Source organism: Pan troglodytes, chromosome X (genome assembly GCF_028858775.2).
Source record: "Pan troglodytes isolate AG18354 chromosome X, NHGRI_mPanTro3-v2.0_pri, whole genome shotgun sequence".
NCBI classification, from domain to species: Eukaryota; Metazoa; Chordata; class Mammalia; order Primates; family Hominidae; genus Pan; species Pan troglodytes.
This window is the reverse complement of record NC_072421.2, coordinates 61,413,940-61,437,447: the sequence shown is the minus strand read 5'-3', so window position 1 is coordinate 61,437,447 and position 23,508 is coordinate 61,413,940. Positions and strand designations below refer to the sequence as shown.

The 23,508-nt window shown below is 41.1% G+C and overlaps 2 protein-coding genes across 19 annotated transcripts in view; both read left to right on the top strand.

Annotated features, from left to right (window-relative positions):
- The window catches only part of ARHGEF9 (Cdc42 guanine nucleotide exchange factor 9), a 148,490-nt gene that overhangs the window by 50,207 nt on the left and 74,775 nt on the right, over positions 1 to 23,508 (top strand). For 15 of the 18 annotated variants that reach the window (XR_010154705.1, XR_010154704.1, XR_010154706.1 and 12 more), the window contains one exon: positions 8,464 to 8,643. The exons of the other annotated variants lie outside the window; for them this stretch is intronic. Coding sequence is in view for 12 of the 15 variants with exons in the window: in XM_009439178.3 (XP_009437453.1) it covers positions 8,464 to 8,643 (180 nt within the window). In the remaining 3 variants the exon portion in view is untranslated. The remainder of the gene's footprint in view (positions 1 to 8,463; positions 8,644 to 23,508) is intronic. 18 annotated transcript variants of the gene reach the window in all.
- Positions 1 to 23,508, top strand: part of LOC129138636 (uncharacterized) — a 76,338-nt gene that overhangs the window by 21,510 nt on the left and 31,320 nt on the right. The window lies entirely within an intron of this gene.

Below are 23,508 nucleotides of genomic sequence, written 5' to 3'. Positions count from 1 at the left end.
AGAACTCAAGTCAGAACTTTAGGTGGAGTATACACATTGTTCATTATGGATTAAGCTTATGTTTTAGACCTATCATTCAGAAGTATATACTCTGGTTATTTGAAGAATAACACTCTGGTCAGCAACTTGAATAACTCTTCCAAATTTTTGTTTTCTGCTTATCCTAGGTAGATAAGGTTACTGAAAGAGGCAGAGAGAGAGAGAGGATACAGCCTGGAGTCATCAGAGAAGGGATTAAGGAGTAGGTCGGCCACAATCACACAGCTAGGAAGAAGCAGCCTGGCCCCAGTGTCGCTACGTATAACCATTGGCTAAGGATATGGCCAAATCAGAGGCACAGAAGTAGGATTGATCATTATTTTATTGGAGGCAGTAGCAGGCCATCCAGTGAAATGTTGAGCAGGCAGTAGGAAATGTGGGACTGGAGGTGAGTGACAGCTGATGTCATGAGAAGGATGCAAGAGACTCATTTTGGCAAGAGTGGTGGAAAGCCCCTGCCTTGTTAGAGGTAAAGGTTGGATCCAGAGATGAGGCTAGATTAAGGAGAGCTTTGAGATAGTGGGGAGTTACTGAAGCTTCTTGAGCTTGAGGAGGGATACTAGCAAAAATGCTTTAAGATTTGCATCATTAAGGCATAGCTTGAGGAAGGGACAGACCTGTAAGGGCCAAGGAAGCCGGTTGGGAGACAGTTTGAGCTGATGAGGACCAGGATGAGACAGTGGGAATGAAGAGAATGCGTTGTATCTGAGAGGGAGAGACATGAAGAAGAAAGAAATAGCAGGGCCAGAAGATTTTCCTTAAATGGGAAAAATTGAGAAGGAGGGGGAATGGGGGAATATGATGAATTTTGCATTTTATTGGAGGTGGTAGCAGGCCATCCAGTGAAATGTGGAGCAGGCAGTAGGAAATATGGGACTGGAGGTGAGTGAGAACTGATGTCATGAGAAGGATGATTTATCTGAAGAACTAAGTGGAGAGAACAAAAAGCAAAGGTCCCTATTGACTTTTGAATGCGGCAGTCAAAGGTTTAAGTGGGAAGCCCACTTCTCAATTTTCCCAGGTAGTCTGACTGTGTTGCCAGCAATGCTTGAGTGAGTTATCTTCAGGAAAAAGTTCTCATTTTTTTGAGCAGAAAGCAGTAAAAGCATCCTATCAAGCACAAAGGGTGAGGAGAATTAAGCTGCAATAATGACATCCCCGTCCTTTGCAGAGTAAGTGTTAGCCTCAGTAGAATACCAGAGCTGGAAGGGACTTGAGAGGTCATCTGTATGGTTCCAGTCTGTCACTTGACATGTAAAAAAACTGAGACGGGCTGGGTGCGGTGGCTCACGCCTGTAGTCCCAGCACTTTGGGAGGCCAAGGCAGGCGGATCACCTGAGGTCAGGGGTTCAAGACCAGCCTGGCCAACATGGTGAAACCCTGTCTCTACGAAAAATACAAAAAATTAGCCAGGTGTGGTGGAAGATGCCTGTAATCCCAGCTGCTTTAGAGGCTGAGGCAGGAGAATCACTTGAACCCGGGAGATGGAGGTTGCAGTGAACCGAGATTGTACCACTGCACTCCAGCCTGGGCAACAGAGCAAGACTCTATCTAAAAAAAAAAAAAAAAAAAAAAAAAAACTGAGACAGGGAAAGGGACCTGTCCAAGATCATTTGGTGAGTTACTGGCAGATTTTCTTCCAATAGCCAATCTGAGTCTTTACTGTACACCATGGTACCTCATAGCTGTTGTTGGGGCAGCCTGGTTCACACCTTCCCAAAAATAGGGAGGATGATTATCCTTCAACACTTTGGGCAAGATAGCCAGAGCGTTTTCAAGGCTGTATTAAAAGGAATCTAGCTTTTTCAGGAGAGAGCATAAAATCTCAGCTTGTTTTAGATATGCTTAAGGGAGCAAGGGAAAATAATTTGCTCTTGCCCAAGTTTAGCTGTTCAGGAGAAGGGGGCCTTCTGAGAGGATACGGGCAGACACCAACCTGAGAAAACCTCATAGGCAAACCCCTGTCATGTCCCTCCTTTTCCTCCTACGGAGCTTCTTGGAAGGCAGGTCCAGCTCATCTACCTTCATGGCAATTGGCATATTTGCTATTCCATACATGTGAGGTTCACATTTTTTAACCCATTCTCCCTTGTGCTGCTTCTTATTAAAACACTAATATTTCTGACAGCCACCAAGGCTAATTAAATATCTATTTTGGGGGTGGTGCTGTTGAACTAGAGGGGAAGAACAAGAAGTTGTAGATAAGTGGCATGGCTCTAAAAGACTGGGTGACAGCCATAATCCCAAGTTTTTTCCTGTGTTAACACAGCCTGACATTGGGCATGCTGCTTACATGACCCCAAATACCCTTTTGCAGACATTTACCAAAAACTGAGGAAGGCCTTGTAGATAGGCAGGGAGTGCTGGAGGCAGGGAGCACAACATATGGTGTGGCATGGGGAAATCTGTGAAGAATGAGGCATCAGAAGAGGCAAGGGTAGGGCCTACACTAGGACAGTCCATTAGGGCAGTGGTTCTCCAGATGTGATTCCCAGACCAGCAGCATCAGTATCACCTGGGGATCTATTTGAAATGCAGGTTCTCAAGCTGCACTTCAGACCTACCTAATCAATACTCAAGGCCTATGTGGCCCAGCAACCTGTGTTTTAACAAGACCTCTGAGGAACTGAGAATCACTGCTGTAGGTCATTCACAGGGTGAGCTGGTCCCCCTCCCTGCCATTTGACTGGTTCCATGGGGGGCTGGCAAATAGCAAAGCTGTAGAGTAAGGCCAACTGGAGATTGAAATCTGCTCCACCACCTACTAACTGGGTAACTGTGGGTTACTTGTTTTATCTCACAAGTCATCTTCAGTAAAAATGGAGATGTTAGTGCTTACATTGGAGAATTATAGAGGTTGAAATCACAAAAGAAAGCCCTTTATCCAGTTTGCAGCGTATGTTTTCTACAAGTATAAGCTTCTCTTGCTTCGTCCTTCCCTTTATAACTCTTTTACTTTCCTTCTGTCTTTTCCATTTCTTCTTTTGTTCCCACTGAAAGGGTCCACTGGCCACCCCAAGCTCACTGCAAACACACATGCCTTTTTTGGTCACAGAGACCAGCCTTAGATCTCAGACTCCCAGTGCCTCCAGGGTATAACAATCATATTTCTAGGTTAAAAATCAAGGCACATGACAGCTGATAAACAGATATATCTACTTTGGGGAGCAATTAGATAGAATATTTGATATTAGGATTGTCTTCGGAAATCTGGATACAAAGAAATAATATCCTATTCTGTCTTTAAGCATAATGCAGGACTCTTAACCCTCCCCATCCTCTTATTCATGTCCAAAAGTTTTGTTGATGTGGGAGTGGGAAACACTATGTGTCCCACTCACTTGTAAGTCTGAGCAAGAGCTTCCCTATATTTAGTGCTTCCTCTGAAATGTCCTGGGGATTGGGAATTATTTTGTTAGAAGCCACAGTAGTGCTGTCCTAAGGCTCAGAGCTCTTTGAGTACCTTGCTAGAATGATGCTGCTCCATCTTCTGGCTTTATGATAGGCTTGCAAGATGAAGGATGGTAACAGTTGGATTTTGGCAGGGAGGGAATATAAACCAGTTTGGGAATAGAGAATATAATCTCTGCTATAGCTACTCCCAAATGGCCTTTTCTTGGTTTTCTTTTTTATAGCTCTGTACCATTTGATAATGTTGATGAGCTCTTGCTGCTTGAAACTCTTGTCTTTGACTTTTGAGAGATCATGCTCCTTTGTATCCTAATGATGTGCTAACAGCTTCTTTTAGTTTTATTTATGTAGCTCTTTTTCTGTTCCTTACCTCACGTTCCATCTTTAAGCATAAATCTTGATTTCCCAAGGCTTCTGGCCTTCTTAGCACTTTTTTCCAGGGCAAACTGTGATTTTCGTAATTTCTTCTGGGCCATTGATTCCCAAACCTGTATATATACCCTAATCTCTCTTGAGCTTCCCACCCACCTGCATGTCCTGCTGGCCCCCCATATTCAACACCTTAAAGAGAAAATTTGTCATCACTTATTTTGCAAAGCCAAGCCAATATTTCCTCCTAATTTGTCCTATGCTTTAATTGACGTTTGCACCCAAAAATTAACTTTGACCTTTTTCTTTTCCTCAAACTAGATTCAAGGTCCTTCAAACATGACTTCACTCACCTTTTTAGCCATCACTCCCTCCACTCCCCTTTCCCAACCCTAACCTCTCCAAACTCCACTACTTGTTCACCATCACATTTCCCAGTCTTCTTCTCTGAGACTTGGCTTAATCTCATTTCTCTGCTTCAAATGCCCCTCCCTTTCCTTCTGTATCTGGTACCATCCTACCCATCCTTTAAGGGCTATCTTCATTGCCACACAAAACCTTTCTATAGCCCAATACCCATGTGTAATCAACCTCCTTTCTCTGAAGTCTTGTACTAGGCCAGCACATGCCAGGCACTGTATATCCACCATCTGAGTTCACCCTCTCTATAACCCTGCCTGTGAGGCAAACATTATTACCCCCATTTTGCAGATGAAAAAACTGAGACCCAAGGTTGTATAGTTAGAAACTCTTTGGCTTTTGTGAAATTATACTCCTAGATGTCATAATTACATGCTGACAATTACATTTAAGTTTGTGTTTCTGACTCCTCTTCTATTCCTCACCTCCTATTGTCATTGCTACTTTCTAAAGTAGTAAAGCCCAGAATCTAAGGTAGGTATGCGTGCCCATAAAACCACCTTTGCGTCCTGCTGGAAAGATATGCATTGTTGGTACCTGGAAACCCTTTGTTCTTCAGGTAAGGACTGCAGCTGAGTCACAGTGAGCAGATCCCTGCACACAGTAGGAGCTCAATGAATGAATGTTGGATGGAAGATGGATGAGCAGAGCAAAGTGCATTTTAACAAAAATTATAGCAAGTTAAAAGTTAATTCTGTACACAAATGGAAGATTTGGAACCAATTTCCAGGTTAAGTTTAGTTTACATTTTCAAAACAACTCAGAAGATGAGGGAGGAACATCCCCTTGCTCCGGCTTGTGTTTGTGAGGAGAGAATGCAGAAGCCCCACACAGCTGTTAACGCCTTCTGGATTAGCGTTCCTCTCACCTCCATGCACATGCCTGTCAGCTCTCAGTTCAGTGTTTTATACCCTACAAAGCAGATGGTAGAGTAGAATTATCCCCATTTTATAGGTGAAGAAACTGGGACCCAGAGGCAGAATAGTTTATAAGTTAAGAGCAGAGTCTCTAGAGCCAGACTGTGCCTCTACTGGAATAATGGCTTCAATAGTTATTGGCTGTGTGAACTGCAAATTATTTAACTTCCTTGAGCTTCAGCTACCTCATCTGTAAGATATGAATAGTAATAGTTTTTCCTTAAAGGGCTGCTGTGAGGCTTGAATGAATTAATGTATATAACGTGTTTAGAATAGTGCCTGACATAATAGCGCTCTGTATTAGCTAACATCGTCATAATTGTCATTACACCTTTAGCTAGTAGTATAACAAGGTCTTAAATTCAGATTATTTTTTCTACCTGTATTCCCTCTCTGTGGTGTTATGTTAGAAAAAACACTAGTCCAGGAGGCTGACCATTTGATGACTGTAGGCAAGTTACTTTTGTTAAACCTCATCTATAAAATGAGGGCATGAAGGTGATGATCTTTAAAATTCTGTCCAATTCTGACAGTCATTGATTCTAAGTAGGCCCTGACAACAGGCTTGCAAGTTGGTTAGTTGTTTTTGTGACCACTAGGTCCTAGATTGGCTTTGTGCAGGGTATAGCTGAGCCTTGTGACCTGAGGGCCCAGGTATATCAGCTGGACTAAATGGGGGACAAAAGTCAGCGATCTGCTTCTGGGAAAAGCCAGGCATGGAGTTCCTGAAAAGAAGACTGCAAAGTAAAAAAGTATAGACAGTGGAATCAGCCAGATCTGGGCCTGGGAGACCTCAAAGAGCACCACAGATAGTGTCCTGAGCAGAAGGTTGGTAATTGATACTGAGATACTCTTTGACCCTTGATAAAAAGCTATGGATATAGCTTTAAACTACAGGTCTTAATGGTGCTCTGGGTTGGGGCTGTATGTGCTTACTGAGTTCTAACAATGCCCACTTGGGACCCATCTTTTCCAGGAGAGGGCAGACTTCTCTATAAAAATTTACTTTAGTAAGCCAGTGACCAGCTTTTCTTTTTCTTCACTGAGGCCAAAACAAGGAGAAATTGACTTTTAGTACAATTGGAAGAAAGCAAGTTCAACATAAAAATGAATGTCCTCAGCATCAGGGGCACCTATGATTAAAAGTGGCTGTGTAAATCTCCTGTAGGGTTCTTTAAGAATAGGAGCCAACTGGCTTATGATATCATAGATGGAGTTCAGTATAGATAATGAGTAGACATTGGTAGTACAGTTTGATAATTATAAGAGCACACAGAGTTAGAAGACCCAGCTTCATAATGTATTACTTGTGTTATTGGCTGAAGGACTAGGTCGCCTTTCTGAGCCTCAGTTTCCTCATCTTTAAAATATAGGTAAATGGCCAGGTGCAGTTGCTCACACCTGTAATCCTAGCACTTTGGGAGGCTGAGGTGGGCAGATCACTTGAGGTCAGGAGTTTGAGACCACCCTGGCCAACATGGAAAAACCCCCATCTCTACTAAAAATACAAAAATTAGCTGGGCATGGTGGCGTGCGCCTGTAGTCCCAGCTACTTGGGAGGCCGAGACACCAGAATCGCTTGAACCCAGGAGGTGGAGGTTGCAGTGAGCCAAGACTGCGCCACTGCACTCCAACCTGGGCAACAGAGAGAGATTCCGTCCCAAAAAATAAAAATGAATGAATGAATGAATGAATGGTAATAGTGAGGCCCAGTTTATTCCGTAAGGATCAAGTGATGTAGTAGATGTGAAAACACTTAGCAAAGCGTAAAGCATGAGGTATTTGAAAGGTGGTGTTGTGAAAGGTCCTGCTGGAAATTTATTTTTTATCTATCCTGAAGAGCTCACCCTATGCCTTACCTTCTGTGGAAGGCACAAAGATGAATCCTGAGCCATGACAGATGCATCTGGCAGGACCTGAACAAAACATGTTAACTTAAGTCAAAGATCAGCATGTGTGTATGTGTGTGTGTGTTCATATATATGTGTTCGTATGTGTTGTGCATTTATTTTGAGAACCTAGGGTTATTCTGTGGCTAGCATGTTGGAGGGCAGATATATGAGACAGGATGTATATTCTATAGACTATTTCTATTGTCTTAAAGTTGTTTTAGTTTTGGTCTTATGGAGCCATTATTGCCTTGAGCAAAGTAGGCTGATGGAAAAGCTGACTTCTAGAGGACTTGTTCAGAAATTCAATGCTTGGGAGAGAGTGCTTGAGTCTCTTTGCCTGATAGGCCATGTGTTCTCTATTCTGGAATCTGTTACCCCAAATGCTGAGAAGACTGATGGCCCATACAAGCTGGAACAGTTGAGGGAAAAAGAACAAATAACACAGTGAGCAGGATGGTAGAGAGAGGCAGACTACCTCCCCACCCCCACCCCATCCCTATCACCGTGCTTAGATGAGTTTCATGAATGTCTGTTTGCTGGTATGGCAGTGGAATAGATGTCTGCCTGCTCTTGTGTGGAGCCCAGTCCTGCTAGCCATGAAGTCTAGTGAGCAGGGTTAGCGTGTATTCCATGCACAGGTCCTGCCTTGCCAGCTGATCTCCAGCTCATCACTTGCTTGTTCAGTTTTGCCATCCATCAAATGCAGAATTCAACCCAGACCTCTCCCCCTACTGTATCTCACAGGATGGTTGTACAAATCACTGAGAGAATGTGTTCTAAAGTTGAGTTTCTTGGGTGCAAGGCATCACAGAAAGCCATATTCTTTCCTACCCATGACCTCTCTGGATGGCATCATGTGTGAGTGAGAGGAGGAGGCTGCAGGACTGGGGTCCATTATGCGTGAGGAATGTTATGGTCTGTTACCCCAGGAGGAGGGTCACGGTGGGGTTAAATAATGTACCACCAACTCTCAATTGGTCAGTTCCAAGGAGGAGGAGGAAAGGGGGAGGAGCACAGGGAATTGAAAGCAAATAAGCTTGAGTCTCATTTTAGCCATTGCTTTCAGCCTCTCCACCCATTCCTGACCTAGAGCTGCCTTGAAGCACCAAGGAGAGATGGACTGGAACTTTCTTTGTTCTGCACAGGAGAAGTTCATGATTAGGGATAAAAAGCATGAGGCATATGTAGTACATATTCATATTCTGGGTCATTCCATGCACTGGCTAACAGAGAGTTGACAGTATTGTTTGTCTTGCGGTCTAATGGAACTTTTGTTCCAGTGCCATCCCCCTCACCCCTATCTCTCACCACTTGAGTATATGAGTTTCTCTATAAGTAGTAGAGCTCTGTGGGTGGGGGAAGGGGCAAGCAAGGTAGCTGTGTGGACTGAACACATTCTTATTTTGTCTCCTAAGCTGATCACTGGAGATTCCATCGTTAGTGCTGAGGCAGTATGGGATCACGTCACCATGGCCAACCGGGAGTTGGCATTTAAAGCTGGCGACGTCATCAAAGTCTTGGATGCTTCCAACAAGGATTGGTGGTGGGGCCAGATCGACGATGAGGAGGGATGGTTTCCTGCCAGCTTTGTGAGGGTGAGTGTCAGTCTTCACTCTCCTCTCCTATTTCCTTGGCTGCCTGTACCTGGCTTCCCCTTCACCAGCCTCTGTTCTCCTGTTTATTTCTCTCCTGGTGGCTTTTCTCATATTTTTTTCCTTTTTTTAAAATTGTCTCATACAGAGAACCTGGGCTTCCTTTAATCTGTGCCCTTTTAATTTTTAGATTTTTCATTTGTCTCTTGTTTAACACCCCCGCCCCACCACCTCCCACCTTTGTACAAATCACTTACCTTGTCTGGGTCTTGGTTTCCTCTTTTGGGGTTGGCCTTGGTGGTTTTTGAATAAGACTTTTTAACCCTATATTGCTGTGAACTTTTGTCTTTCTTATCTCTCTTTTTTCTGCTTTCTATTTCTCATCTTTTTTTTATTCTTTCTTCTCGTAGTTTCTTCCCATCTCCTCCTCTTGCTCCTCTGCTCTTCTCCTCTCCTTCCTGTCTACTTCTTTGCCTCTCACACCCCTGTGTGTTGTCACTGTGTATTCAGATGTTAATATAAGAGTGTGAGCTCCCTGCCCCCCAGGCGCTAGAGCTTACTGATATCAAATTTTACTTTTTTCAAGAGAATCAAGTGGCTGGGATCTAAATGTGCTGGGGGTGGGAAGCAAGTGGCATGTAAGGTCTTGCAAGCCTTCTGCCTCTTTGACATTGTACCATGAAGAACCTGGCCCTTAACAGAGAGGCTCTTGGGAGGAATTTCTCAGCAGTTTTTGCTTTTTCTGGGTCACTGTAAAGGAAGTGATCCCAATGTGCTTATGACCTCAGGGTGCTATGGGAGAATAACATCGGTTAGGTGTCTCAGCTCTTATTTTTTCTGGGAATTGTGAGCTGGAATCAGCTGTTTGACTATTTTGAGCTCTGATTTTCCTCATCTGCACAATGGTCTTGACAGTTCTTTAATGCCAGGGCATGTCACAGTGAATGAGATAAAACATGCGAAAACTGCTTTGTGGCAAGACAAGTACTGAAGCTACATGAGGGTGTGTTATAACTATCCTTACAACAGCCTATCACGTTTTGTTAGTTTCTCCTGTAAAATTAGGCTGAAGTCTTCTAGACCCCAAACAAAAGGTCAGAAGGGCTAGCTAGGGCTCCTAGAGGTTGAAGGGCCCCAATATTAGAATTATGGCAATGTGATATAAAGAAAGGAACAGGGCATTTGGAGTTAGAAAACTCTAGATACAGTTTTACTACCTTCTAGCTCTGTAGCTTTTGGTAAGATTTTTAACTTCCCTGAGCCCTGATTTCCTCATCTGAAAAATAGGGATAACAGACTTTTTATAAGGAATTAGATCATACATGCCAATAAGGTGTCTAGCACAGTGCTAGACAGATATTAGGAACTTAGCAAATGGTAACTTATTTTATGATTATCATCATAATTATAATCATCACCACTACCTTTTTAGCTCCAAGAAGGTCCATGTATCAAGGCTTCCCTTGAGGTTGATAGAGGCCTCCTTCCTCAAGGTAAAAAATCCAGAAAGTATTGTTACCTGGTTGGGACAGTTAAGGTGAGGGCACTGCCTAGAAGCAGAGGAATGGACAAAATTACCTCTCATTCCCTTCTATCATGAGAATCTTCTAATGAAATATCCAATCTTTTCTTCTCTTCAGTCAGAGTCTGCAAATGCCATCTGTGTCCCATCTCATCTTTGCTGGTTAAAGAATCAGTCCCAGGGATAGTCAGAAAAGGCGTATCAATAACCACAGACCTTCAGGACTAATGTGAGGCCCTGTACGCATACAGCTGGTATGTCTTGTGCTTACAGACCTCCCTCTTTAAAAGAAGGATTAAACTGTACCAAATGATGATGTCACCCAAATCCAAATGCATTTCATTTTCAGGGAAATGTTACTTTTATAATAAATAGTAAATCCAAGGATGGGGGGAAATGATTGAGCAAGCCAGGATGGCTCAGGGAAGCAAATGACAGAGCCAGACTTCAGAATATCAGTGGGCAGCCATTAATGCCCCTAAGTCCAAGGCCGGGAGGAGTGTTCCTACAGGAACAAAGCCCCAGCAGCCAGAGTCTAGCTCAAGTGGTTCTCTACCCTGGCTATACAACAGAATCACTTCAGTAGCACACACAAAAAAAACAAAAAACAACAAGAAGAACCCAAACAAACAAAAACACTAACACCCAGCCTCCAGGCTAGTAAAATAAGATCATTTGACTAAATTGGTAACTGACATGGTGAGGTATCTTCATTCCCTACCTGGAAGTCTCATTGCTGACATTTGAACCCTAGGATGGATAATCAAGGGTGGTTAGTGTGGTTCTGTTCAAGTTAGCCCTACCTGTTGTTACACATTAAAACCCAACCTGCAGTCTGGGAAACCCAGATGCTTGCCTCAGTTCTATTATTAGAAATGCAACTTGAGCAGCTTCCTATGCATCTTCAAATATCAGTTTTCTTCCTTGTAAAATGGGGACAATTCGGTCTTGTAAAAATGCTTTGTTACCTGTGATATGCTGGATACTTGTAAAGAGGAATTATAATACCATTTAGCCACTGTACAGGAACTTACCAGGTATATGTGTCTTGACCTATTCACACCTGTCTCCTCTGTTGTTCAGAATTTCATACTTGTATGTGCTTATGTGTGTGTATATGTGTGTGTGTGTGTTCTCAGGTTCTTTCCTTTCTGTACTGGGGACATGTCTTCACAAGAGCAATGTAGGAGCTGATATACCTTCCCAGTAGTTGGTAAGGTTAAATGAATTAAACTTGCTGAACATCAGTCCTCATATCTAGTTGTCGACATCGTCAGCTGTTTTCCTGGGCTGGTTTCCCTGCTAGGAGCTAAGGGTAGACTGCTAGGATATGATTGTGTCTCTAAGTAGCAAATCCCACCTCTGTGGTGGGCCTCCTTTTGTCTAATAGACCCTAACTTCAAGTCATTCAGGCTCTTTTCCTTTGTCACTGTGCACAAAATGAACCTTTTTTTTCTGACTTTGGGCCATGGCCTGAGGAGAGCTTGCTGCCTAATTAAGGGTAGGTTGTGGACAGGACACCTGACAACCTGTTACTGATGGGAGGTGAGGCTCGTGTGACAAGGCATGGGTTTGGTCAGAAAGTAAAGAGCTTGCTGAGGTGTCATCAGGAGCTGGATATATACTTTTCTTGTTCTTTCAAATTCTTTATTTCTCTGGTTTCTGGCCTGCTTGGAAGTATGGAGATGAAAGGATCACCTAAGCCAATCATTACCATCATTTCTTGGCTTTCTACAGACCAGATGTCATGGAAACCCAACTTTTCCTTTTCAAAGGAAAGCCCATTGTTCCAGAGTGTGACCTGGCTTTTATTTATGTATTATCTCTTTTTGGCTGCAAAAAGAGATACTTGGGAAAAGCTTTTCACCTCTATGAAACCCTAGATTCACTGTAGATTTAGAACTGAAAAGAACCATCTTAGCCAAGAGTGGCCAACTTAGATGCTTACAGGGGCCAATTAAGTGAGTGAAACAAATTGAGACAAGGGATAAGTGGGCACCTGTGTCCAACTGGGAGATCCATGCCCCATCTAAAGACAGCAAAAGAGACTTGGATGGTTCCCATCATTAGAGTGGGATATAGTGGAGAGGAAAGCCCAGAGGGGCCAGATCTTCTAGTATTTCAAGAAAAGCCGGGAATTGGATTTTTATGTAAAACTCTTTATGTTTAAAAAAATGTTAATGAGGAATTCATATTTTTAAAGAAGCACAGTGAGAGTCAAACAAAACACATCTGTAGGATAAATTATCTCCCAAGGACCCAGCTTGTTGCCATTGGTCACCCTACCTCCACGTTGTATAAATACTGAGGCAACATGGGCCCAGAAAATGGAAATGACTTGCTTTCTCATGTAGGGAATTAGTGGCAAAGCCAGGACTTGAACCCAGGCCTCCTGAATCTTAAGACAATTTTACTAGACAGTCTTTGTCTAATAAGTTTAATGTCTTGGCTTCCTTTGGTATGTTTTCTGCCAAATTATTTTTTTCCTGTGAATAGGTCACATGTTCCTGTTTTCTTGTAGGCCTTGCAATTTTTTGTTGAAAACTTGGCATTTTGAATATTATAATGTGGTAACTCTAGAAATCAGATTTTCTTCTCTCCCCAGGGTTTGCTACTGTTGATTGTTGAGGGCTGTGGTTGTCCATTTGTTTAGTGACTTTTTCCAACTATTTTTGCAAGACCGTATTCTTGTTATATATGGTCACTGAAGTCTCTGTTCTTTTATCTCATTGGTCAGCCAATAACCTGACATTTCTTTAAACATCTGGATCCAAGAAGAAACAAACAATACTACTTTCCTGGTTTTTGCAGCTTGACTCTGAGCTGGAGTACCCACTTGAGACTGTGCCAGGTCATCAACTCTTCTGTCTCAGCCTTCTCCTCCTGTTTGTATGTAGATCACACATCCTCCAGAAATACAAGCCTATGGTCCTCTGAGGTTTTTTTCTGAGCATGCATCTGGTCCTGGGCATGCGTGTTATAGTGTGACTTCCCTGGTATGCATGGTGGCCCTTATGAATCCTTATTCCCCAAAGAAACTTCCTTTTTAGCTTCCTCCTTCCTGTGCTATTGCATGTGTTTGCTATTTGTCCTGTCCACAATCCCTTGTCCCAAGTGGGCATGAGCAGTGTATGTCTTTAAATCTTTCAACAAAGGCAGCCACAGCCTGGAAAGCCTCTCCAGCCAGAGGTCAACCTCTGTGCTAGTCCCTCAGTGCCAAAAAGGTCAAAATGCACAGCTACAATATTGTAAAGAACAAGGTCATTATCTCCTGGCACCAGCAAGCCACACCAGGAATGTGGGCCACTGTCACCTCAGCCGCTGGGGAATGGGGAATGGTAAGAGGATAAGCAAAAGTGCTTCAATGCTCTCTTACCAAATTTTTGCTGCCCTTTTCTGCGTTACACAGTCCCCTGTGAGTTGCTGCAAGTTTTGGATTAGATTCTAGAGTTCCAAAACAATGTGTTCTGTCATTCATTGCCAGTTTAAGGTTGTTTCAGTGGAAGAACTGATTCTTTGTGTGCCCTGCTCCACCACTTTTAGTGATGTTGTCCCCTTCTGAATCTTAATCCTGTGCTTTCTGGCCTATAGCATAATCAAGAAAGGGCAGGCTTGGGCTGCTAACAAGACTGTTAACACTTGAGGACTTACCTTCCATTCCAGACTAAAGGCAATAGTGTTTTTGCGTTCTTGAGAGGAGTTTCACTATACCAACCCTTGTTTATCCATTCAAGCTTCAAAGTGTTCATAAGTCTCTAGTCTTAAACATTTATATCATTTATGTAGAAGGTCTTGCTTGTGGCCCTAGAGGTAACACATTATAGGTTGTGAGTTTAGGCTGACATTAGCAGGGAGAGTCTTTCTCCCTGGATTATGGCTATTTCTCTCCCCTGTACTAGAATTTCAAATGACATTATTATAACTCATTTGCATTCACATAATCCATCTTAATGGCTTCTCACTATGCACATTTTTTGGATTACATCATCTAGTACATCATTTGGCTAATTGGAGGTTTTTTATTTTTTTATTTTAATATGGAGACCTCTTCAGCTCAGAGAGAATCTTAAATGTAGCTGTTACATCACCCAGATGATTCCTCCAAATTAGGTAGCACAGGTCACCCTCATAGAAATCCCAAGTTGAAAGCAACCTTGAGAGTCATATAGCCTATCCCTCAGCCTCCAGGCAGGACCAGAGCTAAAATTACCCTGGGCTTTTGAGAACCTGGCCAGCATCTGTAAACCAAGCTTGAACTACTCTGTTATTTCCAGTTACTAGCCCTTATGCTGTAGTCTGAGCCAATTTCTTGAAACATGTTGCTTTTTTCAATAGGAAGATGGTATTTAAGAGTTGACACCAGTAGGAGACATTCTGAATGGTTTTCTTGGCTCTGGGGCTTTCCAAGGCCCTATTGTTGACCCATAGCATGGATTTGTAACCTGGTTGGCTGCCTGAGTTGAGGCTATGATCTTGGGCCTGGCACCTGTTTTTCTCTGTGTAATCAACCCCCGGGTTTATTTGGGGATTAGCTTAGACCTTCCTAGCATCGTGTATATACTGCCTTGGTGGTGTGATGACTTGAGGAGAGGAGGACCATGACTGAGTACCTGGAGATGAGGTCTGTTTCTGTGGCTCTTTGTAAAGTACAACATTTTTGGAAAATCATCATACTTGTATATATATATTTTCTTTTTTCATCAGTATATTTATCATTATGAGTAAGAGTGAAACCACTTATCTTTACATGGCTCTAGTGCTATTAATATCTTCTCACCAGTATTTACTAAGTCCTGAACAAAAGTGACTGTCTAGCACTTAGCAACAGCCACCTCCTGGAGTGGTCTAGACAAGTACTAAGGGTATCTGGCATCTTGAGAGGTCTGTTGTCCTCTATATTAGAGGGTCACTAGAGAAACAATACTCAGAAGTGGGTTGGTCTCTTTCTTTTAGTTTTCAGAAGTGAAAACTGACAGCTCCATACCTCTTCAGGCCACCAGTTATACCTCAGGACAGATCTGAAATAGTTTGTCCTTATGTTGAACTAGAATCTGTCTTTCTGGAGCTTCTACTCATGGGAAGGGTGTAAATGTCCAAGAGAACTGGCTCTGGAGATAATCTTTCTGGATTAGAATCAGAGCCTTTCCATTTATTAGCAAAGTGGCCATTGTATGCTTCAGTGATCTCATCATTAAATTGAGGATATAACAACACCTATCTCATTAAGTTGTCAGGAGAACTAAACAAAATACAGGAAGAGCACTGACAATGGGATCTGACACATAGGAAACACTCAATAATAATACTGGTAATACTTGCAGCAAACTCTTAATGTAAATAGTAGAAATAATGTCCTCATTTTTCCCTGCTCCTCTCTCAAACCCTCTTGGAATATACTGACTCTCCACTCTGTCTACAGCCCATCAGAGATCTGAAACCTCAGACCAGGTCAGCCAAGCCTCTCCTGTCCTCCAGGCTTCTGAGCTTTCATCTTTTAGCCATTATTTGGATGAATCAGTTTCTTGTTGCTGCTATGTGTGAGTGGCTAGACTGAGGCCATCCGGGCATGCAAGGCCCACTCCATTCAGCCACTTGTATGAGAACATGGGCTACATGGAGGCCTGGACATGCTGACACTGCCAGGCTTTCAAGACTAATAGGAATGATATTACAACTAATGACCCTGCTGAACATGTAATTGGACAATGTTCTTTCTTGGCTGTTCTGACCTCTACCAAGAGGCATAATAATGTTACTGGGGCCATACATCAGCAGTTAGCTTCCATTTAGGAACAAATAAATGGTGGAACATTGTGTTATATGTAGGAACCCAAGAATGGATTGAAAAACTTCTTTTTAAAATATACTGGGGAAAAAAGCCATAATAATAGACCTGAACATTCTGCCCATTGGTCCAACTCTTTGTTTTGATAAGCTTATTAAGGTAGTACAGTTATTGACATTGCTGCTCAGTAGAGCTTGGCCCTGAATGCCATGTGTGCGATGGACTCATTCCCATATTTATATAAAGTAAGCATAGCTTACTGTTAAGCGTACATTTAATAAAGATGCTATATACGGGACAGGGCCAGCAGTAGCCCTGAAAAACAGTGCAGCCAGATGAACTTGAATTTGGGGCAGGTCCTAGAGGTTCACTTTCCCTTGTGGGTTGGGATAGGCTGAGAGTATGTGTGCAGTGGGTAAGGTCCCTCCCAACTGAAAATATTGGGAGAAAGTCCAGCCCAGTAGGTAGAGTGTAGCATCAGTAGGCAGCAGACAGAGGGTGGTTTGTTGTCATGACAAGTGACTGGTATTATTGGTCCAACGTCAGGTTGTTTAGTATGCTTCAATAAGCAGGTAAAGCATGGTGACCAGGTATCCAGAGGCAGGGAGTATGCAGTGAAAATGGTTTCTTAATTTGTAGAATGAAGGACTTAATAAAAATTCATTCACCCAACAGATGATCATCAAATGGCTACTGAGAAGATACAGAGGTACTCTAGAACTTCAGCCCATCCTCTAAGAGTCTGATAGTAGATGTGAAAACTTACGCATAAGGGAGGTGATTTGCCAAAGCTCTGTCACTTTAGTCAAGTTCTTTACCTTTGCCAAATCTCACTTTTCTCCCCTGAAAGATGTAGGGGTTGGAACAGATATACTCCAAGAATTTTTCTAGCCCATTCTCCATAATTTCTTCTTCTTTTTTTTTTTTTCTTTGAGACAGGATCTTATGCTTTTGCCCTGGCTGGAAGTGTAGTGGTGTGATCATGGCTCGCTGTAGCCCCAAACTCTTGGGCCCAGGCAGTCCTGCCACCTCAGCCTCCTGAGTAGCTGGGACTACAGGCACCTGCCACCACACCCAGCTAATTTTTTGTATTTTTTGTAGATGCAGGATTTCACCATGTTGCCCAGACTGGTCTTGAACTCCTAGATTCAAGCAATCCACCTGCCTCAGCCTCCCAAAGTGCTGGGATTATAGGCGTGAGCCACCACCCTGGCTAATCTTTTTTTAGTTGAGGTAAAATAAACATAACATCACCTTCCCCATTTCAATCATTTTAAAGTATACAATTCAATGCATTTGCAATGTTGTACAACCATCACCACTATCTCATTCCAGAACTTTTTTATCACCACAAAAAGAACTCCATACCCATTCACACTCATTCCTCACTCCTCTCTCCTCTCAGTCTGTAGATGGTATAATGTTTTGTACAAATGTTAGCAGGTAGAAAATACAGGATAGTTAGGGAAGGGATTAAATTCATAGGAACTGAGGTCAGGAAGAGGCATATGACTTCAGTAGCTATAGGAGACTACATCAGCCTGGATACAGGCTAAAAGGAGTAAAAAACATAAGACAGATGTTGCGGGAAAAGCCTCAATAGGGAACAGGTGTCATCTAAGGCATTGGTACTGTCCTGGAGGATCAGAAAGTAAATGAGACCCTGCCAGACTTGCCTTTAACTTGTTAGTAAATGGCATAGCCCAAACAAGATCGCATTCCAACTCCAAAGCCAGTGTTTGCCACATCACCATCCTGAAGTGTTTTTTTTGTTTGTTTGTTTTTCTTTTCTAAATGTCTGTCAAATAATTGCAAGCTTTCTGGGAGATGGGTAACTCAGGTCAGCTTGATTTCAGCATTCTGCTTAGCGTGGCTTTCATCATGAAATCGGTACTTCCATATCTGAATAGCTTAAATGGAAGTCTTCTCTTCATTTTAGCTCAAACAGAAAGAAAATCAAAGGAAATACAGAATAAATGAACTTCTAAAGGTCCTGGCAGAGCACTCCTTTTTTGGCTGCTTAACTAATTAACCTAAATTCTATCAACGTCTAAGCAGGATAATTCCATGAAAACCAATGAAAGGAGAAGACTTAGGGGTAGAGTGGAGTGTAGTTCTTATTAGAGGCATCTAGTTTTCTTGACTGGGAAGGAAGCTATGTTATCTGTGAAGGGTTTCCCTACACTCCAATCCACCCCCATTCTAGCTTGAGTTCTCACTTTAAGAAGCCTTGTCATGGGCAGAAATCATCAATACCTCCAGCCTCGACTAAGTAAGTCTCCATTCGTTGGGAAGGGTTTTTGAGTCTGGTTGTCAAGGAGGTGGCATTTGGGGTATAAGAAATTTGGGACAATTGCAAAGCAATTACAAAAGTACTTCCTAAAACTCTTCCCTGACTAGAGAGGACAATGTTTCTCATATGTTGCTTCATTGTTCTAGGGGCAGATGATGCCAACCTAGGGGATAATAACAAGAACAGCTAATATTTGACTCTGTGCTAGAAACTGTTTTACATGCACAGTTTAATAAGGATTAAATAAATTACCTTATTTAATCCTCACAACAGCCCCATGAGATAGATAGATATTATTTCTATTTCAGAGGTAAGGAAACTGAGGATCAGAAAACTTAAAGTTGCTTACTCTGTGTTACTCAGAGGTAGTTGTAGAGCCAGGATTTGAAATCAGGCTCCCGAGTCTTCACCCTTTACCACTGTCACAGACTGTCTCTCCTAATTTTGGCCTAAGAGTCCAGAGACTTTGCTTCAATCCTGACTGCCACTTTGATGCATCCCCCTGTCTGGCCTTGGATTTCTCATCTGGGAAATGGAAATAAAAAGGTTTGCTTGCCTGCCTTGCAGGGCTGTTTTGAAGTCCAAGTAAGAGAGTTCGTGGGAAGGCACTGTTCTTGAACTAGGTTTTCAGAGAAGCCAGGGACAAAAGAAGAATGATAGAAAAGAGTAGGGAAGGCCTTCCTGAAGAGGGAGTAGGGGGCAGGCTTTAGAAGGATACAAGGTACAGAGGTGTGAATAAACAGAATGTGTTGGAATGAATGGAAAGGGTAGCTTGCCTGAGGTCACACGTCTGTGTTGAAGAGCAGTGAAACTCGGTGGGTCGGTCCCATTTTAATGTGCTGATGGAAAGCCATGAATGCAAAAACAGTATATTCACACAGGTCTTTTCTTTTTCTCTTTTTGTCTGTTATATAACAAAAATTTTCATTGCTCTGGTTGAAGCTCCTTATTTCTCATTGTGTTGGTGCCGGAGAGGGAGAACAATTTGTTAGCAGCCTTCTTATTATGATACTTCATATAATTAGTGAGAGTTATTAAATCTTCCCTTGAGGGGTAGAGGAGTAGTTTCTGTGCCTGACTGTACATACCGTGCTGATTGTCTTTGTGCCAGGCAGGAATGCTAAGTGCTTCCTGGCATGCACATTCAGGAATCCCTAAGCACTTCTGATCCTCCTGAAAGCTGAGACTGGGGCTCCAAAACTGGGTGTGTGTGTGTGTGTGTGTGTGTGTGTGTGTGTGTGTGTGTGTGTGTGAAGTGGGAGCTCTGCTTGCAACTAACCAGGTTCCTCTCAGTCCCTCACATTCACCTTTGTATCCACACTTCACCATTGCTTCACTGTGGTGGCAGAGAAAAGGCCTTTTGGTGACCTTTGTTATTGAAGAGTTCACGTTCCCTCCAATCTCTCCTTTATCTGTGTTTTGCCCTTTTGTAGTGTTTGCTGAGATTTTTGGCTGGCAACTTTATTCAGACAGAGACAGAGCTCATGATTAGAATGATTAGAATTATCTGAAAAAGGAAAGGGCTGCCTTGGGAGACAGTAATCTCCTCATTCGTTGTGTTCAAGCAGATAGGCTGTGCAATTGCTGGCAGGGTATGTTGTCAAGGGAGTTTATGTATTGATTGGGGAGCAAGGGGTGGCATGGACTAGTCCACCTTCCATTTCCTTTATAAACTGATTCTATAGCTCTGAGAGTCTATTGTTCAATAAGACTGGCAATAACCCCTCACCTTCTCAAAGGATGTCTTGCTTTTTACTCCTCTCTGGTTGATTAGATTTGGCCTTTGAAAATATCAAGGTGAGATTTAGACAATACCGCTTACCCATTCTCTGCTCAGAAATATTACACTGCTGGAGACAGGGGCCGGCTGGCTTTCTAAGACACTCCTTGAGCCTTTATTGACTTTATGAAGGAATTACTGGCTGGATATTATGGTAGTTTTCTTTTAGAACTACTGATCCATTTGCAGGGAGGGGCTACTAAAGATGTTGAAGAGGTTGTACCAAGGGCTGGGTAATCATCACTTTATCATATGGAACAATGGTGAGTCTGTTGGAATATGCATATAGGTATATAAATGCAAGGAGAGAGGTTGACAAGGATTTCACACAAAATCCATAACCATGGTTCCCTCAGGAGAGGTAGAATATGGTTAGGATGGGGAACAATCAGGGGAAATTTCACCTTATCTAGACAGTTTTAGCTTTTTATGTATTTATTTTAATAGAGATATAATTTCCATACCATAAAATTTACCATTTTAAAGTATACAGTTTAGTGGGTTTTAGTATATTCACAAAGTTGTATAACCATCACCATTGTCTAATTCTGGAACATATTTTTAAAATCATTTTTAATAGATAAAACTGTATATATTTGGGGGATGTAACGTTTTGATATATATATATGTATACACATATTGTGGAATGATTAACATATCATCATCTCGCATACTTATCATTTTTTGTAGTAAGAACATTTAAAACTGTACTTTCTTAGCAATTTTCCAATAATAATAGTATTCTATTACATAACTATGCCATATTTTGGTTTATCCATTCATCAATTAATGAACATTTGGGTTGTTTCTACTTTTGGTTGTTATTTATAATGCTACTATGAACATTTGTGTACAAGAATTTGTGTGAGCATGTGTTTTTATTTCTCTTGAGTACGCACCTACGAGTGGAATTGTTGAATCATATGGTAACTATATGCTTAACTTTTTGAGGAACTGCCAAAATATTTTCCACAGCAGCTCTACCATTTTACATTCCTGCCAGCAGTGCGTGAGAGTTCCAATTTCTTCACATGCTCGTCAATACTTGTTATTGACCTTTTAAATTATTACAGCCATTCTAGGATGTGTGAAGTGGTATCTTTTTATGCTTTTGGTTTGCATTTCTCAGATGGCTAATGATATTGAGCATCTTTTCATGTATTTATTGGCCATTTATATGTCTTCTTTGGAGAAATGTCTATTCAGATATTTTGCCCATTTTTAAGCAAGTTGTTACTTTATTGTTAAGTTACATATATTCTGAATACTACATCTTTATCAGATATATGATATGCAGATATTTTTCCCATTACTGGGTTGCCTTTTCACTTTATTGATGGTATCATTTGCAGCACAAAGTTTTTAATTTTGTTGAAGTCCACTTTATTTTTGCTTGGTTGCTTGTGTTCTAGGTGTCATATCTAAGAAACTATTGTCTAATGTTACAGATTTTCCTCTATGTTTTCTTTAATGACTTTTATAATCTGATTCCATTCAGATATTTCATCCATTTTGATTTAATTTTTGTGTATAGTGTAAAGTAGGAGCCAAAGTTCATTCTCCTGCATGTGGATATCCAGTTGTACCAGCACCATTTGTTGAAAAAACTATATTTTCCCCCTTGAATAATCCTGGCACCTTTGACAAATATCAATTCAGCATGAATGTAGGATATATTTCTGGACTCCTGGTTTTATTTCATTGATCTTTATATCTATTCTTGTGCCAGTCCCCCATTCTCTTGATTACTGTAGGTTTGTAGTAAGTTTTGAAATCAGAAAGTGTGAGTCCTCCAACTTTATTCTCCTTTTTCAAAATTGTTTTGGTTATCCTAGGTCCCTTGAAATTCCATACGAGTTTTAGTACCAGTTTTTCAATTTTCTGCAGACACCAGGTGAGATTTTGATAGGTATTGCGTTGAATCTGAATTAATCTGAGGAGTATTGCTATATTAGCACCATTAAATCTTCCAATCCATGAATAGGAGAGGTTTTTCTATTTAGTTCTTCTTTACTTTCTTTCAGTAATGCTTTGCAGTTTTCATTGTATAAGACTGCACTTCTTTTGTTAAATTTATTCCTGTGTATTCTTTCTTTTCCTATTTAAATGTGATCATTTTCTTAATTTAACTCTCAGATTGTTCATTGCTAGTATATAGAAACATAATTGATTTTTATATCCTGCAACATTGCTGAACTTATTTATTCATTATAAAAGGTTTTTTTTGGTGGATTCCTTATGATTTCCTGTATATCACGTTATATGATCTGTGACTAGAGATAGTTTTACTTCTTTCTGATGCAATGTCTTTTATTTCTTTTTCTTGTCCAATTGCTCTGGCTAGAACCTTCAGTATAAGGTTGAATAAAAGTGATGAAAGTGAATATCCTTGTCTTGTTCTTGATTGTAGGATGAAAGCCTTCAGTCTTTCACCATTAAATATGATATTAACTATGGATTTTTTATAAATGTTCATTATTATTTGGAGAAAAGTTCCCTTCTATTTCTAGTTTGTTTAGTATTTTTTTTTAATCATGAAAGGGTGTTGGATTTTGCAAATGCTTTTTCTGTGCCTGTTGAGATGATCATGTGGGATTTTGTAACCTTATTTCACTCATATGGTGTAATTTACATGGACTGATTTTCATATGTGAAGCAACCTTCCATTCCTGGAATCGCATCTGGTAAGATGGGCAATTTGTTTTTAATATGTTGCTGGATTTGGTTTGCTAGTATTTTATTGAGGATTTCTATATTTTTGTTATTTGGAAGGGTTTGTGAAAGATTGATGTTAGTTATTTTTTAAATGTTTGGTAGAATTCACCAGTGAAGCCATCTAGTCCTGAGGTTTTTTTTTTTTTTTCCCCCATGTGGGAAGTTTTCAAGATTGAATGAAATTATTTATTAAATCTTTTTCTTGTTATAGGTCTTCTCAGATTTTCTACTTCTTCCTGAGTCAGTTTCTGTAGGTTGTGTCTTTCTAGGACTTTATCCATTTCACCAGGTTATGTAATTTATTGGCATACAATTGGTCATAATATTCCCTTTAATTCTTATTTCTGTAAGACTGGTAGTAATATTTCGTCTTTCATCCATGATTTTAATAATTTTAATCTATTTTTTCTATTTTAACTTTTTGCAAGGCAAATGTGTTCTTGTATAACGTATAATTTTAAAAACAGAAAAAAAAATGGAAGGCACAAAATAAAAATGCATATTAAAGATATGGGTATATTGCTAACTCCCTGGCTGTCTCTGTGGGTATCAGTTTCTATATTACGAAATTGAGAGGATGGATTACTGTTGCTGAAGTTTTTGAAAGCCTTTGGACTATAGTATTTCTATGTTTGAGCATGGGATTAAAGGACATAGATGAGAATATTTGTGGACGGAAAATAGACCAGTCTGGGAGGAACCCAATATCCCTAAAGGAAGTAGTAGGAAGTAAGAGTGGAAATACAGATTGGAGTCAGATTATGGTAATATTT